The sequence below is a fragment of the Leptonychotes weddellii genome, chromosome 11 (assembly GCF_054177405.1).
Source record: "Leptonychotes weddellii isolate Sample4059 chromosome 11, ASM5417740v2, whole genome shotgun sequence".
Classification (NCBI taxonomy): domain Eukaryota; kingdom Metazoa; phylum Chordata; class Mammalia; order Carnivora; family Phocidae; genus Leptonychotes; species Leptonychotes weddellii.
This window is the reverse complement of record NC_138379.1, coordinates 6,562,525-6,579,968: the sequence shown is the minus strand read 5'-3', so window position 1 is coordinate 6,579,968 and position 17,444 is coordinate 6,562,525. Positions and strand designations below refer to the sequence as shown.

At 42.7% G+C, this 17,444-nt stretch overlaps 1 protein-coding gene across 6 annotated transcripts in view; it reads right to left on the bottom strand.

The window, feature by feature from the left end:
* Window position 1: 1 nt before the first annotated feature.
* Window positions 2–17,444, bottom strand: part of MAJIN (membrane anchored junction protein) — a 29,483-nt gene continuing 12,040 nt past the window's right edge. For 2 of the 6 annotated variants that reach the window (XM_081797837.1, XM_081797838.1), the window contains exons 3-11: window positions 13,791–13,836; window positions 11,223–11,298; window positions 10,926–11,051; window positions 9,595–9,626; window positions 9,190–9,281; window positions 7,467–7,530; window positions 3,655–3,727; window positions 2,760–2,877; window positions 10–124 (exon numbers count right to left, since the gene is read on the bottom strand). In XM_081797837.1, coding sequence (XP_081653963.1) covers window positions 34–124; window positions 2,760–2,877; window positions 3,655–3,727; window positions 7,467–7,530; window positions 9,190–9,281; window positions 9,595–9,626; window positions 10,926–11,051; window positions 11,223–11,298; window positions 13,791–13,836 — 718 coding nt within the window. In that variant the 3' untranslated portion in view covers window positions 10–33. Of the gene's footprint in view, window positions 125–1,827; window positions 2,172–2,759; window positions 2,878–3,654; window positions 3,728–7,466; window positions 7,531–9,189; window positions 9,282–9,594; window positions 9,627–10,925; window positions 11,052–11,222; window positions 11,299–13,790; window positions 13,837–17,444 lie in introns of those variants that run through there. The other 4 variants (XR_014138496.1, XM_081797839.1, XR_014138498.1 and 1 more) reach the window with 4 other exon arrangements.

Sequence of the window (17,444 nt, the reverse complement as noted above, 5' to 3'; positions counted from 1 at the left end):
TCAGCTTACAGGCCTGCCTCCCGGGCAGAGGCCTCAGAGCAATCCCACCTGGGAGATCCAACTCTTCTCTGAGGTGTAGTCCTCAGAGTGGCTTCTGCTGCTTTCGGCCGCCTGAGGTCCCGGGCTGGGGGCAGTGAGATATGGAAAAAAGCCCAGGAGCTGCTGGAGTGGGCGGCTTGTGTGCAGTTGGGGAGAGAGGGATCAAGACTGGGCTGAGTTGTGGCCGCCAGGGTTCTCTTCTCTGCTGTGTGACCTTGGGCAAGACACTCCCCTGTTCAGGGCCTTGCCACCCCAACCCTAAAGCTACTAAACTCATTCTTGCTTGTCCCTTATCCACTGCACAGGAAAAGGGTTGGGAGGATATTTTTATGGACAAAGGAACTGACACCAGTAAGGGCCTCCTGAGATATGCTGGGTGGCAGAGTTGGGGAGAATGGGGGGTTCTAAGTCCATTTCAGAGCTTCATTTTCACTCATCATCCTGGGGGTCAGCCACAGAGTGCGGCTCCCCTTAGTCCCTGGAATAACAGGGACCTGACTCCTGGAACAGTCTGAAGCTGTCAACACCAGCAAATCCCATCTTTTAGTCCAGCTCTGGCTCAGGTTTTACAGGTAAAGCAGCTAAGGCTTAGAAAAGGAAAACTACTAAAGGTCACACTGTTAACGTCAGGCCAAATCTGCTCTCCATACGTGGTGCCAAATTACACTTGGGGCAAGAATGTGGCAAATTGGGGAAGATCCCTAGTTAGCAGTAGCTGCATGGGCTAGGGCAGGCCAGAGATCAGAAAGAAGCCTATGGTGATATGGCCCCCCACATCCCAGGGCCACTGCCTCACTGATTTGTTCAGAAAGGCAGAGCCAGCCACACACACCACCCACCCTTTGTTGTTCAGATGAGAGAATCCGAACCAGAGAGGAAAGTGACTTGCCAAGGCCTCACTGTAAGCTAGTCAGAGTCAGAATGGCACTCAGATCTCTAAATTCTGGAGTTGTGCCTTTCAGCAGCTTTGTAAAACAGGCCATATTTGGGACAGTAGGACAAAGGCTATAAACACAACTTGTCCTTAATCTTCCAGTTCCCCTTCAGCCCTTCTCCCCTCAGGACCTGGGCCTGTCTACAGCAGCCATGTCTTCTCCCCATCCAGGGCAAGTCAGCCAAACAAGGGGACCCCAAGGGACCTCAGCATTCCAACCCCATTTCTGCCATTCATCACAGAAACCTTCCAGCATCTGACAGACCATCAGCTCTGTTTAAAGACTAGAAGTGACAAGGACTCATCTCACAAGGTGGTCCATTCTAATATAACAGTTAGATTCCTTTGTTCTGAGCTAAATTGAGTTTCCCTATATTCCCATCTATTTGATCTGTGGCCACACAACGCAAGTCTAACCTGTCTGTCCCAGATCAGCCCTTGGGTTACGTGAAGTCAGAGCTTGGGTGCCCTGGCCTTCTCCAGGGGCCCTAACCTGGGCTGACTTGCAGTTAATCTGAGAAGCTAAACTGCATTACTGTCAAAAGCCAGAGGGATAGGTGAGTGGAAAGCATTTATCTACTGAGGGTGCACTTTGGGGCCAAACTGGGTGAATTTGGGATAGATGATATCTTGAGGGTCAGCTGGGCTCAGGAAAGTGAGTCTTATAAGACCCCATTCTCTAAGCCCTGCCAGGGAGGCTAAGGCTAAGGTTTGCAGTCAGCTACAGACCCCACCCACCCAAAGCATCCCACCAACAATTAACTAGGTAGACCCAGGGGAGAGGTTTCAGCCATCGCTTCCCTGTATCTTCAGGGAAGAGTTTGCTGTCTATTTCATGAAATTCAGTCAATAACTCTTCATAAATAATTTATTTTCATTAGGATCCTAAGTGCTGGAGATGAAAGACCTAAACTGGCCCTCAGAGCAGCACAGTTCTTAGACTAGAACATTTTAGGAAGTTCTTTTCTTGGTGTTTTAAATTGAAAAAAAAAAAAAAAATCCATTGTAAAGGGGCAAAGGATAGGACAAACCCACAAGAGGACTCAGGGAGTTTAGGGCCCGCATTCCCCATGACTGAAATGTCATACACAGAGGACGGAATGCGAAGAGTCACTGCGAGAAGACACTCTTCCCACTGCTGCATCTGGAAGCTCACTGGCTGCTCTTTCTGAAGAAATAGCGAAAGGGGAAGAGAGAGCTGTGGGAAAGAGAGCAGAATGGGTTGAGATTCTAGAGGTCCCTCCCTTCTCCCAGTCCCATTAGGGGCATTAACGAGGGCATTTTTGCTTTGGGGAACCACTGTATGGATTCAACTCTGGAGCAGCATTTGAAAAGGTACCCAAAAGCTAATTTGGCTTTATACTCAGGAGTGGGGCATGAAGCAGGAGAATGGGGCAGCTGAGCTCTAGAGAGAGAAAGGGATTTGCTAAGTCTTCTGCAAAAAAGACTCAAGATTCAGAGGGGAGAATGGAAATATTTTGGTAACCGAAGAATCTGAATGGCCCAACAATAAGAATAGTCTCTGTCCAAGGAGCATTTATGGAATGAGGTCCAATGCTAGGCACATTGGGGTGGGTTGTGTAAAAATGAACAAGACACAGTCTTTATTAAATCCAGTTAGGGCCCTTGTGCTGAGTCTCATTTCCATCATGTATCCTGGGGAAAATAGAGATTATGCAGGTAATCTGATTTCTTTTCTAATTTCCCTGAGAGACTCACTGAGGCAGACTCTGGTGCTAGACTGCCCTGAGTCTCAGTGTGATGGTAAGAGAGACACCTGTCCTACCTTAGAAACCCAAAGAAGCCATTGGTTCCCAGCTCTGGGGGTCCTTTAGGTGGAGATGGGTTGTTTTGCTGCAGTGGGGGGATAATCTGCCCTGCTAGGCTGTCCTCCCACTTAGAATCTGCAAGGAAAACAGTCAGGGAAAAAATGTTAGTCCGTGGGCTACTTTCATGTGACATCCAGTGTGGACCAAGGGCAGCCTCACACAAAGATTCGTTTGAAGCCAGGTGACTTGTTTGTTCTGACCCTCCTAATTTCATCTCAGGAGATGTTATTCTGACCTTGGAGTATTTTTCGCTGGGTCCCTGAGATTTTTACACTGCTCAAGTCCTAGCCACCCACCACAGATTGTTGTCTTCTCACGGAATGATGACTTGTTGAAGAACTCATATGCTTACATCCTAGCATCTGCGACAACTACAGTCCTTACCGAATCCTTCTGCTAGACAACACCTTCACATGCATTCCCAGCCCTTGCTGAGCATCCACTGCACCTTCAATATTAATACTAATGCCCCGAAGGGAAGAGGAGGAAAGACAGCTTCCTAAAGATTATTCTCCAACAAGACAAAAAAGTGAAACACATCCCTCCCAACTTTTCTGCAAAACTTATCACCCCACATGGAAATGTTTTCAAATAGTGGGAGAATCATTTTCACCATCAGAAGCACAGGAAGTACATGCATTGTTTCCCTTCACTTCTCTTGCAGGTTGGGGGAGCTTTTATTATTCAAGGGCAGGTCTCCAGACCGAAGGATGGCCAACAGGCATCTCCATGGGAGCAAGACACATCACCCAGCCAGTGTGCCCACACTCAGAACTCTATGCTGCTCTGCTCATCAGAGAACTAAAGAGGACAGGATTATTATTAAAAGAGAATAAATTTCCCAGAACCTACCCTGTTCCTGGGTATCAGTGATATTAAATGTTGGGGTCTCCTGCCATTCCTGGTGGGTTTTTCTTTCTCTGTTCTGATAAAAAGAGGACCAAGAAAAGTTTTAAACTTTACTCCTATAGAGCTTGGTGGTCTGAATGCTATTTGTTGATTGGTGGTCAGTCAATGAAGACTTCATAGGGGAAGTGCTATTTGAATGGGAACTTGATGGACGAGTGGGATTTTGTCATAATGAGGGTGAGGAGATGGTCAGAGAGAGTAGGGCATTTAGATAGGGACATGATGTACAAAGGCACAGTACATTAACAAGTAAATGTGATGAGCGTGGCTAGAGCTGGGGCAGTGTAAACCTAACTATGGCCTAAGCAACCAGCACACTACAACTCAATCGATTTTCTCCCTGGGCTACTCCTTTATATTCTTTCGTACTTTGAAGGGGACATCCTATAACCTGGTTCCAAGCCCACAACATTTCCAGTTGACACCCTGATATTCAGAATCATGGTTCATATGTTTTCTTTGGAATTCTCTGCCAACTGGCCACTCCCCTCACCTGGAAAGAACCTGGGGGCCTGACTACCTAGCGGTGCTGAGAAGTTCCTTGAGCCGTTGTGCTGGTGAAGAATTCTACAGCAAGGGACTACAGACTGTCAAGGTGGGTCAGGAGGCAGAGACATGATAAGCCTCTGGGAAAGTTAGGATATAGCCCCCATCCGAAGCATAAGCTGTATTTCTTTTTTTTTAAGATTTTATTTATTTTTTTTGAGAGAGATAGTGAGTGAGTGAGAGAGAGCACAAGCCAGGAAGAGAGGCAGAGGGAGAAGCAGACTCCCCGCTGAGCAGGGAGCCCAATGTGGGGCTTGATCTCCAGACCCTGAGATCATGACCTGAGCCAAAGGCAGACACTTAACTGACTGGGCCACCCAGGCACCCTAAGCTGTATTTTTAAGAGAAACTTTTCCACAAAACTGCAAATTCCAGAACACATAGGCTGCTACCTAAGTAATATTCCTGTAAACATGAAAGGGAACTCTGGGGAGGAAGGAAACCATCTCTTACCTCTTCTAAGTCTCCAAGTACACTAGCTTACAGGGGTACAGCTCTGATTTGTAGCTTGAGGAAATGATTCTTACAAATTTAATGAAACTATGGTTTGGAGCTTAAATTCTGCTGCACTGGCCCTAATGAAACCACCTACATAGGTTGGCAGTGGGGAACAGAAGGGCAGAGGCCCTGGGGCAAAGGTAAAGATCTCCCAACCAGGGGAGATTCCCCTCATGAGACAGTCTAGCATTTGTGCTCTCCTGAAAACTTGACAGATGTCTTTTTAGGCAAATGTCGTAAGAAAGGAAAAACACAGCCTGAAATAAGACTGAGAGTACCATCTGGGACATCCAACAAGACATAATGCACTTACAACCCAACACAAGGTTGTTCTCTGTATGTTCAGGGCCAGATCTGCTTAGAAGTACAGTTCAAGCAGAGGTGGCAAAAAAACAAAAACAAAAAAACTACCTACATGATAATCTGTTTTACTTCTGAACCATTCATTGGCTCTCTCCCACTTTTTATCCTTACAAAGTCTGGATCTCTAGTCTGGGACCTGAAGTAATAAAGGGAATGGGTCGGCCTTTCCTTCCCATTCTCCCCAAAACACCTCTTATGAAACAGAGACCTTATTCAGATATGTGTCATGTTCTTCTAAGCTTTCCCCATACCAGATCCCAGTGGTGTCATGTTCAGACATGACAGTCCACACTGATGTGACCCGACACGCTGAGTTCCCCAAAGGGGAGAGAAAATATTAAGCATTGGACCATAGGAGCAAATTCAATTTTTCCAGCTCAAGTGACCTACACTGAGAGTCACTGTGATCAGTCTAATTTAGGAGAAATCCTCTCTCTGGGAACAGGGTCTACAGTGGAGACCGTCATTGGGCTTTGAGTCAAAATCAATAAACATGTTCCTTTTGGGTTTTTTTCCTTCTCATTTTTTTCTAAACCCAGTATCAGGCTGAAAAGGTAATTATGTTGAGTAAGAAACTGTGGGTACTGTTCTTGAGGGAGATGATGTGTCAAACTAAGAATAGGAAGGTATGAAGGATAGAGAGTGAGAGAAATGTTCTTTTAATAGTAATTATCTTGGTTGTATAAAGCGTCTTTGTTCTTCAGATCTTCATGTACTCCTCCTGTACTTTCTCATTTCTTTTTCTTCCTTCTTGAAAGGATGGGAGTATAGAAGAGGGCAATCATCTGCCTATAATCACTCAGTGGGCCAGATGGCTTTGCACAACGGGTCCTGTGCCCTGCCCCTACCCACAGAGGCAGAGGTCCCAGTCCCTAAGGGTTCCTTCTTCCCCCAACTAAACAATAAGTTACGGAAAGAAACCAGGTGTTACGTGTTTGCATGCACCCCAGCAACTAACACAATACCTTGCAAACAGGAGGCAGAATAATCATTTAGAAATGTAAATCACTTTACTTTTCTACTTTAAAAATGTTTTAGGGAAATCCTGTGATCTTGAAAGTGGCATTAAGCCCTTCATGATCTAGCCTGTGCTGACCTCTTCAGTAACATTTCTTAGCACTACTTTAACTAAGCTCCAGGTACACTGACTTGCAGTCACCAAATGCACTGTACTCTCTCCTCTTGGCCTTAGTTCTTTGAGCTACTCTGGGAACCCTCCCTCACATCCACCTAATTTGGGTGAGGTTCCTTTGTTCCCTGTACTTCCTTTATTCCTGTATGTAGCACATCTATCAATAATTGTCTGCCTAGGGGCGCCTGGGTGGCTCAGTTGGTTAAGCAACTGCCTTCGGCTCAAGTCATGATTCTGGAGTCCTGGGATCGAGTCCCACATCGGGCTCCCTGCTCAGCGGGGGGTCTGCTTCTCCCTCTGACCCTTCCCCTCTCATGCTCTCTGTCTCCCATTCTCTCTCTCAAATAAATAAATAAAATCTTTAAAAAAAATAATAATAATAATTGTCTGCCTAGCTTTATACCATTGGCATTTTTAGAGGAGAGCATGATATCTCTAATACTTGGCACACAGTAGACACACAGTAAGTCTGTTGAATAAATGCATATATAGATATACTGATCATGCTATGGAACTTAGGAAGGTGAGGGAGGTGAACTGGTAGTGTTTAAACACTGAAGGTCAGAGCTACTTTAGAGCGATAAGTGAAAAGTAAGAAAAGAGCACAAATAACAGCTATTTCAAGAGGGGAAGAAAAGAAAGAGTACTCTTTTAGAGACTACTATGGAAAACAGCTCTGAAATGGAGTAGCAGCAGATATAGAAATATCTAAATGGGGAATAAACCTCACAAATGAAATCGAATACTATTGGGGCCAGCCCATCACTGCCCTAAATGAAGTTTTCTCTTACCAGTATCCCATGCGATACATGCCTAGCTCCTCTATAAAAACTAGATGTTCCCAGGCTCAGATCCCAGTGTAGATGATGGCAAAAAGGTTTCTAAAATGAAAAAAATTCTCTACTGGATCCCACCACACAATTCAGCAGACCTGTTTTCTTATCTCACTGCAGAGTACAAGCAGCAGCTTTTTAAGCTGAGAAGAAAAGACCTTTTAACAAAAGGATTCATCGATGTTTGTATTACGTGGCCACTTTGGGGACAGGTTGTGGCAAGGGTGGAATGGTTGGATGCTGCTCTGCGGATGGTGAAACCTGAGAATGAGTTCAGTCAGCTCAGTCTGTACTTAGGACCAGGAAGTGCTGGTAACAGGAATCCTGACCTGTAACAGAGCAGGAACAGCCAGAAGCCTTAAAGCCTCCATTTTGGTGCTTACCCTCCTGGTTTCCATAAGGGGCTTCTTTTTGCTGGGGCCTTGGCTGGAAATCCCCATCTTGGCCCTGGGGTGAGGGAAAAGCCCAGGAAATGTTACTGGCAGCAGCAACATCACCACATTTAAGCAAATGTGGCCCAAATGAATATTTCAGCAGGTTGGCTATTTTTATACCACTCCTGGCCTGCAGAATAAATTGTGTGGCCAAATTCTCTTTGGGTGCTGCTTTAATTCACAGCAGAATCCCAATTTGAGACATTTAGTGATCTAGGGATTGAGAAAGGAAAAATGCGGTTGACAGCAGGTAATCAGATTTTGAAATACTTGTCTGCATCAAAACCCAGAGAAAGGCAAGATGTGAGGCCTCATCCCCATGGAAAATTCAGTCAAATAGAACCGAGCAAAGTTTCACACCCTTAAGTACCTTCACATTCCACCTGGCTGGGAAAGAAATTTCCTAACTCCTCCCTGACATGTGCATTTGGAGGGTAAAGGGCTCAGCTCCCTCATGGTCCACCCTCACTGCTCCTGTGTGCCCCCATGATCCCAGGAAGGGAGCAGCTGCTCTCTGTGAACATGGGCTGAAAGCACATTGGGCTGGGGAGCAAACCACATCTTGGATTATTCTAGCTGCCCTCTCTGGGTGCAAATAAGAATGACTGTATTACCTTACTGACTCACTCTGTCCCTGACAGAGATTCGGGAGAAGAAAATAAGTACCCTCTACAATACCAACTTTGACATGTTAGGGATGTGTTCAACATTGCCCCTAATGTTGCAGCATCTCACGCAGTAATTGATACATAACCTCTTGCAGACATTTCCATTTTAGCCTACTCCATCTCTTAAGGTAGAGTTCCAAAAGTTTACTGCTTACTAGGTAAAATAGAATTATATTTTATTTTTTTCTCACGCTCTTGAGGGATTCTCTACATTCTTGTATAATATTCTGGGACTTCTTAAGTCTTATGCCTTCTTTTTTTTTTTTTAAAGATTTTATTTATTGGGGCGCCTGGGTGGCTCAGTTGGTTAAGCGACTGCCTTCGGCTCAGGTCATGATCCTGGAGTCCCGGGATCGAGTCCCACATCGGGCTCCCTGCTCGGCGGGGAGTCTGCTTCTCCCTCTCCCACTCCCCGTTTGTGTTCCCTCTCTCACTGTGTCTTTCTCTGTCAAATAAATAAATAAAATCTTTAAAAAAAAAAAAAAACCTTTAAAAAAGATTTTATTTATTTATTTGACAGAGAGAGACACAGCGAGAGAGGGAACACAAGTAGGGGGAGTGGGAGAGGGAGAAGCAGGCTTTCCGTGGAGCAGGGAGCCCGATGCGGGGCTCGATCCCAGGACCCTGGGATCATGACCTGAGCCGCAGGCAGACGCTTAACCGACTGAGCCACCCAGGCGCCCCAGTCTTATGCCTTCTGGTAGTATGACCATACTAAAAGCTCACTGAATAGGACTTGGATTCAATTGTATAGATCTGATTGCATTTCCTCCCAGCCATTGTCTGAGGAACAGAAGAATCCTACTTTGCTGAGGAAGGAATTGTGTTCAAATTGCATTGCAAATATCAACTTGCCTCCTTCCCTTAGTCCACCCATGGAAATAGGCAAGTACCAAAGAACCCAAGACAAAAAGTGACTCACTGAAGGACAAGATGCCTGGCAGCAGTAGCTGGCAAAGCCTAACCAGGATACAGGATTTAGACTCTCTCTCAACACCACTGACCTGTCCAGCGCTGGCCTGCTGGGGGAGCTGGGCACTTCCGCTCGTTTTCGTTTCCTCATCATGGCTCCTGCTGTTTTCCTCTCTGCTAGGACCTTGAGAGAGGAACCCGACTCCTGTGACTCCTTTTCCAGAGCTGTTCACAGTTCATCAGGGCACAGTGAAGAGAATTCCCCATCTTTAAACTGCCAAAAGTGACTTTTAACACCAGCTTTTCAAGTAAGGACAGACATTCTATTAGAGACCGTCTCAGAAATCTAGCCACGAGGAAAAAGATGGTCTCATGTATACAATTCTGACTGCATCTGAGCAGCAACCAAGGGGCAGAGGAAGAGATAAGAGCAGAACTTTTGGACAACACAAGGCAATAAAGGCAATTGTCATCTTGTACAGAAAAGACAAACTTACCAATCCAAGAGGACTGTCGTTTATTGACTCCCCTACAATAGGAAATTTGAATGTCATAATGGATCAAGATGCTGTTCACTTGGATTTCTATCTATCATTTATTTCTCAGAACTGGTCCTAGACAAAAACCTGTGTGTCTGCCCTTCTCCTTTCTGCCTGGTACCACTTTTGCTAGAAATACAGTGTCTTCGGGGCACCTGGGTGGCTCAGTCGTTAAGCGTCTGCCTTCGGCTCGGGTCATGAACCCAGGGTCCTGGGATCGAGCCCTGCATCGGGCTCCCTGCTCGGCGGGGAGCCTGCTTCTCCCTCTCCCACTCCCCCTGCTGTGTTCCCTCTCTCGCTGTGTCTCTGTCAAATAAATAAATAAAATCTTAAAAAAAAAAGAAATACAGTGTCTTCAAATTCTCCTCCTCCTGTTTTAGAACTCTTGTCATCTACAAGCTCAAAAGTATTACATTCATACTGTATTCTAATGATAAGCCACTTAAAAGGGAATGACCCTTACTAAAAGAAACAAGGCGGAACTTCAGACATCAGTGATAAATGAATTGGGTAGATATTTTGAGGCAAGGTCTTTACACTCTTTTCCAAATCAAACTGGCAGGTATCTATTTGTCCCTCTATGAGTAAAAATAGTAATGGCCTTCAGAGATTAAAAACTGGGAGATGTCGGGGCGCCTGGGTGGCTCAGTTGTTAAGCGTCTGCCTTTGGCTCAGGTCATGATCCTAGGGTACCGGGATCGAGCCCCGCATCGAGCCCCATATTGAGCTCCCTGTTCGGCGTGAAGCCTGCTTCTCCCTCTTCCACTCCCCCTGCTTGTGTTCCCTCTCTCGCTGTGCCTCTCTCTGTCAAATAAATAAATAAAGTCTTAAAAAAAAAAAAAACTGGGAGATGCCTTTAAGATACCCCTAAGGTGAAAGTCACTGCATACTCTAAAATGGAAGGAAGTATTTTTATATAATAGATCGCTTTCACTGAGTGATTACTGTCAGTCAGACTTTGTACTCCTTTCCATCTACCAGTATTTATATATATGTAATCCTTTTAACAACCCAACGAGATAGGTGCTATTATTATTCTTCACCATTTCACAAAGGAGGCACAGAAAGATAACTAATTCATCTAAGGTCATACAACTATTAAGTGGCTAATCCACCAGGATTTGAACCAGGCAGTCTGGCTTGGAGCACTTTGTTCCTAACCTCTGCACTGTGCAGTGTTGGGGCCCAGTCTGGCTGACCATTTTGCCACATTGAGCTTGCACTGCTAACCATGGACATTCAACCTTCCCTATTTCTTCTCTACCACTCACTTCCATCATTCTACTTACCAGGTGACAGGTTTTCATGAAACCATTTCATCTCCACATATAGAGTGAAAACAAATGGATAAGGGACCAAGACAATTTCCCCATGTTTGAATTTCAGGTGGGACACTCTCTCCCATTTGCTTTTGTCTGGGAAATGGTGTTAAGGAGTGAGGAAAGAAGTCAGTCAGTATGAGTCCTTGAGTACTATTTTAGGGATAAGACCCTCTCCTTTCCCTGGTTTGCCCGGTGGGTTTGCTGCTTCCATTTGAATCTACAATGCGACCTGCAGCTCATTTCTATCCAGAAATGAAAGGATACAGGGAAATATAATGAAGTGGTCTGTAGCAAATGGCTGCAGATTGTCCAAGTTTCCCAAGACTACACGAATAGAATCCTGAGGAAAAAAAAAAGTTGAAATGACTTTAATACCGTCTGATCCCAGCCAATCTTTCCATTTATACCTGTCACTGTTTTTTCCATACTCTATATTCTATTAAAGCTGAACTATTTGCTGTTCCCTGAACATGCCTTCTGCTTCTCCATTTCTGTGTTCTTGCATAGTCTGTTCCCTCTGCCTGAAATGCCCTTTCTACCCATCAGCCTATGTCCAAATCCCACCTATCCTTTAAGGTCCAGTTCAAAAGCTATCTCCTCCAGAAACTTTTCCCTGATTTCCCAAGTTGTAAATTAACTATTAGTCTCAAACTTCACAGTAGTTAGCCTTGGGTCTTTACTACATTCCAACCACGTTTTATTTTTCTTACTGAGAAATCTCCTTGAGCTAGAATATATACCTGATTTATTTTAGCATCCCTTCTATGGTGTCTACCTCAGTAAATGTATACTGACTGACTGAATGAATAATACTGGTATTTACTGATATGTAGTTATTTTACGTTAGCTTAAGTTCAACCTTTTCTTCTACTCTTTTAAAATCTTAATTGATTAGTCTCTAATTAACCTATGCTTATTAGTATACACCAATTAAACAATTTGGTATCATAAAAAGACTACTGGATTTCTATGGGGGAAACATCTTAACTTCAGTCTTAGCTTTGTCATTTCATCTCTCTAAGCCTCGATTTCCTCGTATTAGGGCTCACAGTAGGTAGAAATGGTGCCTTATTTATCTTTGTATTCTCTGTACTACCATAGTATCTGGCTTACAATTTTAAAGTTTATTTATAATCTCTACGCCCAACACGGGACTTGAATTCATGATCCCGAGATCAAGAGTCGTACGCTCCACCAACTGAGCCAGCCAGGAGCCTCTGGCTTATAATTTTAATAGCTAATATTTATTGAATAATCATGATGTCAAGTGTTATTATTTTTATACATATTAACAGTCATAGAGACCTTATGAGATAGGCACTTCTATTATCCCCATTTTATAGACAAGGAAACTGAGACAAAGAGAGGTGAAATAACTTATTCCGGTTTACACAGATAGTAATGGTGGAGCCAAGATATGAACCCAGGCAGTGGGGTTCCAGAGTTTACCCTCCTAACCATTAGGCTCACTGCCTATCAATAAACATTTTCTGAATAAATAAAAGAGGATGGTAACATCTGACTCAAAACTGAGAGTAAGAACATATAAAAAGCACTTTGAAAAATTTGGTAGGATTATAAATGTAGATAGATGCTTTCTAGCTATGATGTGGCAAGCATTGCACACATCTATTTCTAATCTTCACCACAATCTTGCAAACAGGTATTATTTATCAACTTCATTGACAGGTAGGAAAACAGGCTCAGAGAAAATAGGTAACTTCCCCCAAACCCCAGTGTGAAGGCAGAACTTAACTCCTATCCAGATGTGACTGGCTCTAAGGTCTATGCTCTCTCCACTTTACTATGCTGCCTTGAGCTGTTCTCTGCCAGAATTAACTGAAGCAAAGTGAAATAAACTTTGCTCTACTCACAGTTAAAATAAGCAGAAAACTGTCATGGTCCTATATTAAAATAATTGTTATTTATAATGATATCTATGAGCTCCTGCAAGATCCTAACGTATCTTTCAACACTTAGCCAAAGAGCTATAGATAGATACCTTTATGGCTATGACTTAAATTTTTGGTTGAAAGAGTTTTGTTTGTATATTTCATTGTATTCAAATTCTTTGAAATCTGGCAGCAGATGTCTTCATAAATTAGAATAGCCATAAATCACTGAGTTGTGAAGTTAGAAGAGAAATAACCTAGTTTAGCACTCTCATTTTATGTATGAGGCAATTAAGACCAAGAGAATGATCTACTGGGGGGCTGCGCAGCTAATCAGTAGCTCAGCCAGGGCTGGAATCCAGGGCCAGCACCCAGAGCTCTAACTCCTTGGACAATGCTTTCACCAATTTACAAAACTTTTCACTTGCTCAATCTTCTTCCTGTGGGAGAACCTAATGCTGGGTAGAAAAGGAATGAAAATGAAGTAGGAATAAAGCAAATTGCAAATGTTTCCAATTAAAGTGAAGACACAGCAGTCTTGTCTGTGTATTTACAGTTGAGTTTCCTGAACGTCAAGTACCAGGCAGTGGTTGGGAGGGTGAGGTTTCCCAGAGCCCTGGAAGGCGGCAGTCCTCCAGAAGCTTTCTCTATGCTGGCTGCCACAAAAGAGAGCTGCAGAGGGCTGGGAACTCTGGTGGAAACAATAGAACTCAGCCTCAAAGGTGCTGACACTTCAACTAGGAGAACTGAAAAAGGATACAGGTTTTAATTTCCCTGGAAAAACAGTGAAGTTTCTTTGCAGAGGAAATATGGCAGGGAGAAGCCAAGTGATCAAGTGGAGGCTATGACTCAGTTCACAGGAAATAATTAAGATCTGGATATGGACACATCCTTGTCTTAAAGAAAAACTTTCCCAGAAGTTGTCTGCTTCTTTCCCTACCTCCAGCTCCTGGACGATGACTTCCTTATTCTCTATCTCTTCCCCTCTAGAAGGTAAACAGATAAGACATAAGTACACCAAGAAGGAAAACTCTGAAGACACTAGACTCTATGGTCAGTAGAGAGAAGACAGTAGAGCAAAAATGACACTTCCAATGAGCTACAGAAACATAACTAAGTAACAGTTGTGTGTGTTGACCCAGGGCTCATGGGAAAAAGTGATCACTTAGGTGGTGTGATCTGAGAATCGGTAGAAGGCTGTATTAAAATATCTTCTCCATTAACCTGCCAAGACCTGACATTTCCACTGTGAAAGTTAATTATTTGTTAGACGAGGTGTACTCAAGGGTAGTCTGTGGACCACCAGGTGTCCTCAAGACCCTTTCAAGGGATCTCGAAGGGCAAAACTATTTTTATAGTAATAATAAGATGTTATTTGCCCTTTTTTGCTGTGTTAATATTTTAATCATTAGTGCAAAAGCAGTGGAGGGCAAAATTGCTAGTGCCTTTGCACAAATCTAGCCAGTTGCACTAAACTGTAAGTTTAAATTGTGGTCATTTTAACTGCCACACAGGAAAAAAAAATCCAGCTTCATTTAATATATTTGAGGAAGAAGGAAAAAATTAATAATTTTATAAAATCTCAACCCTTAAATACACATCTTTTTAATACATTATGTGATAAAATGGAAAGTACTCATACAGCACTTTTGGTGCACACCGAAATATGACGGTTGTCTTGAGGAAAAGCACTTGTGCAATTGTTTAAATTGCAAACTGAACTAGCTGGTCTTTTCATGGGATGTTGTTTTACTTCAGTGATCAGTTAACAGACAAACTATAGTTGTTTTCAGATTTAGGAATGTGACATTTTCTCAAAAATGAGCTTATCAATTCAAGGAAAGCAACAGACAGTTTGTGTCAAATGATAAATTTTGGGATTTCAAGCAAAAATTTGAACTTTGGAAAACTTCTATCCACCACACTGAGGTTGACAACTTTCAAATATTTAAATACTTTTCTAAGATTGATAGGGATATTAGCAAATATGATTTTATGATATTGTATAATGAAATGAGTCGACATTTGGATGATCTATATAAGTCAGTGAACCAATATTTTCCAAATGACCAATGAAACGCATCATGTTACAAAATCATTCTAGGTAAAAGATTCACTTACAGAACAAGACAGACCAATAGCTTTTAATGTAGCAGAGTTCAGAAAGTTCACTGATACAATTCAGATTCCATACTGCAACTAACCTTTAAAAAACTACCATATTAACGGAGAGCCTGGGTGGCTCAGTTGGCTTAGCAACCAACTCTTGATTTCAGCTCAGGTCATGATCAGTCTCGGGTCATGATTGATCTCAGGTCTTGGGATCGATCTCTGTGTAGGCCTCTGGGCTCTCTGCTCTGTGTTCAGTGCAGAGTCGGCTTGAGATTCTCTCTCTCCCTCTCCCTCTGCTTCCCAAACCTGCCTACCCACTCTCTCTCTATCTAGACAAATAAAGTCTTTAAAAAAAAAAAAAAAAAAAGAACAGAACAAAAAAAACTACCACATTAGGGAAGCCTGGGTGGCTCACGCAGTTAAGTGTCCAACTCTTGGTTTCGGCTCAGGTCATGATCTCATGGGACGTGAGATAGAGCCCCGAGCCTGGCTCTGTGCTGTGTCTGCTTGGGATTCTTTGCCTCTCTCTCTCCTTCTGCCCCTCCCCCTGCTCATGCACGGGCACACATTCTCTCTCTCTCAAATAAATAAAATCTTTAAAAAGAAAAAGACACTCCCTCTGCCTCTCCACCTGCTCTCAAATAAATAAACAAATCTTTTTAAAAAACTACATTAAAACAAAACAAAACAACTACCACTTGTTAATTTTTAATGCAGGGTCAAAGAAGAATATCCACAATGATCTGTGAAGGCTATTATCAAATTCCTACCCTTCCCAACTACGAATCTATGTGGGGCTGGATTTTTTTCATATAACTCAACCAAAAAAAAAAAAAATTCACAACAGATTGAATGCAGAAGCAGATATAATCTAGCAGGCTTCTATTAAACCAGACACTAATGAGATTTGCAAAAATTTAAAACAATGCCAATCTTCTCGTTTATGTTTTATCTTGGAAAATATGGTTATTTTTAATAAAAATGTGTTAACATTTAATGGATATATTATTATTTTAAATTAATACACTTTAAAATTGTGGTAAAATATATACAACCTAAAATTTGCCATTTTAAACATTTTTTTTTAAAGGTTTTATTTATTTGACAGAGAGAAAGACAGCCAGAGAGGGAACACAAGCAGGGGGAGTGGGAGAGGGAGAAGCAGGCTTCCCGCGGAGCAAGGAGCCCGATGTGGGGCTCGATCCCAGGACGGTGGGATCATGACCTGAGCCGAAGGCAGACGCTTAACAACTGAGCCACCCAGGCGCCCCACCATTTTAAACATTTTTAAGTATACAATTCAGTGGTATTAATTACACTCATAACCATGGTGTGCAACCATCACCACTATTTCCAAAGTTTATCTTCCCAAACAGAAAAAGTGTACTCATTAAGCAATAATTCCCCATTCTGCCCTCCACCCACCCTGGCGACCCCTAGTCTACTTACTTATTTTTTTTTTAAGATTTTATTTATTTGACAGAGAGAGACACAGCAAGAGAGGGAACAGAAGCAGGGAGAGTGGGAGAAGGAGAAGCAGGCTTCACGCCGAGCAGGGAGCCCAATGTGGGGCTCGATCCCAGGACCCTGGGACCATGACCTGAGCCGAAGGCAGATGCTTAACGACTGAGCCACCCAGGCGCCCCCCAGTCTACTCTGTATCTCTATAAATTTTCCTATTTAATATTTCATGGAAGTGGAATCATACAATATTTTTCCTTTTGTTAGTGGATTATTTCACTTAGCATAATGTTTTCAAGGTTTATCCATGTTGTACCTGTATCAGAACTTCATTTCTTTTACAATTTCTTTTTATGGCTGAATAATATTCCATTGTATATATGTATATACCACACATATAACTGCATTTTGTTTATCCATTCACTAATTTGATGGACACTTGGGTTGTTTCCGTCTTCTGGCTATTGTGAATAATACAGCTATGAACAGTGTTGTACAACTACCTGCTTGAATCCCTGTTTTCAATTCTTTGGGGCATATACCTACAAATGAAATTGCTGGGTCATATCGTAATTCTATGTTTAACTTTTTGAGGAACTGCCAAATTGTTTTCCACGGCAGGTGCACTACTTTATATTCCCATAAGCACTATACAAGGTTTCCAATTTCTCTACATCCTTGCTGTTAATTTTCTGGGTGGTCTTTTTTGTTGTTTTTTGTTTTCTTATATAGCTATCCGGGTAGGTGTAAAGTGGTATCTCATTGTGGTTTGGATTTGCATTTCCCTAGTGACTAATGATATTGAACATCTTTTCATGTGCTTATTGGCCATTCATATATCTCCTTTGAAGAATGTCTATTCAAGTCTTTTGTCCATTTTAAAACTGGTTTATTATTTTGCTGTTGAATTGTACTTCTTTCTATATTCTAGACATTAAACTCTTACCAGATATATGATTTACAAATATTTTTCTCCCATCTGTGGGTTGCCCTTTAACTCTGTTGATAGTGTCCTTTGATG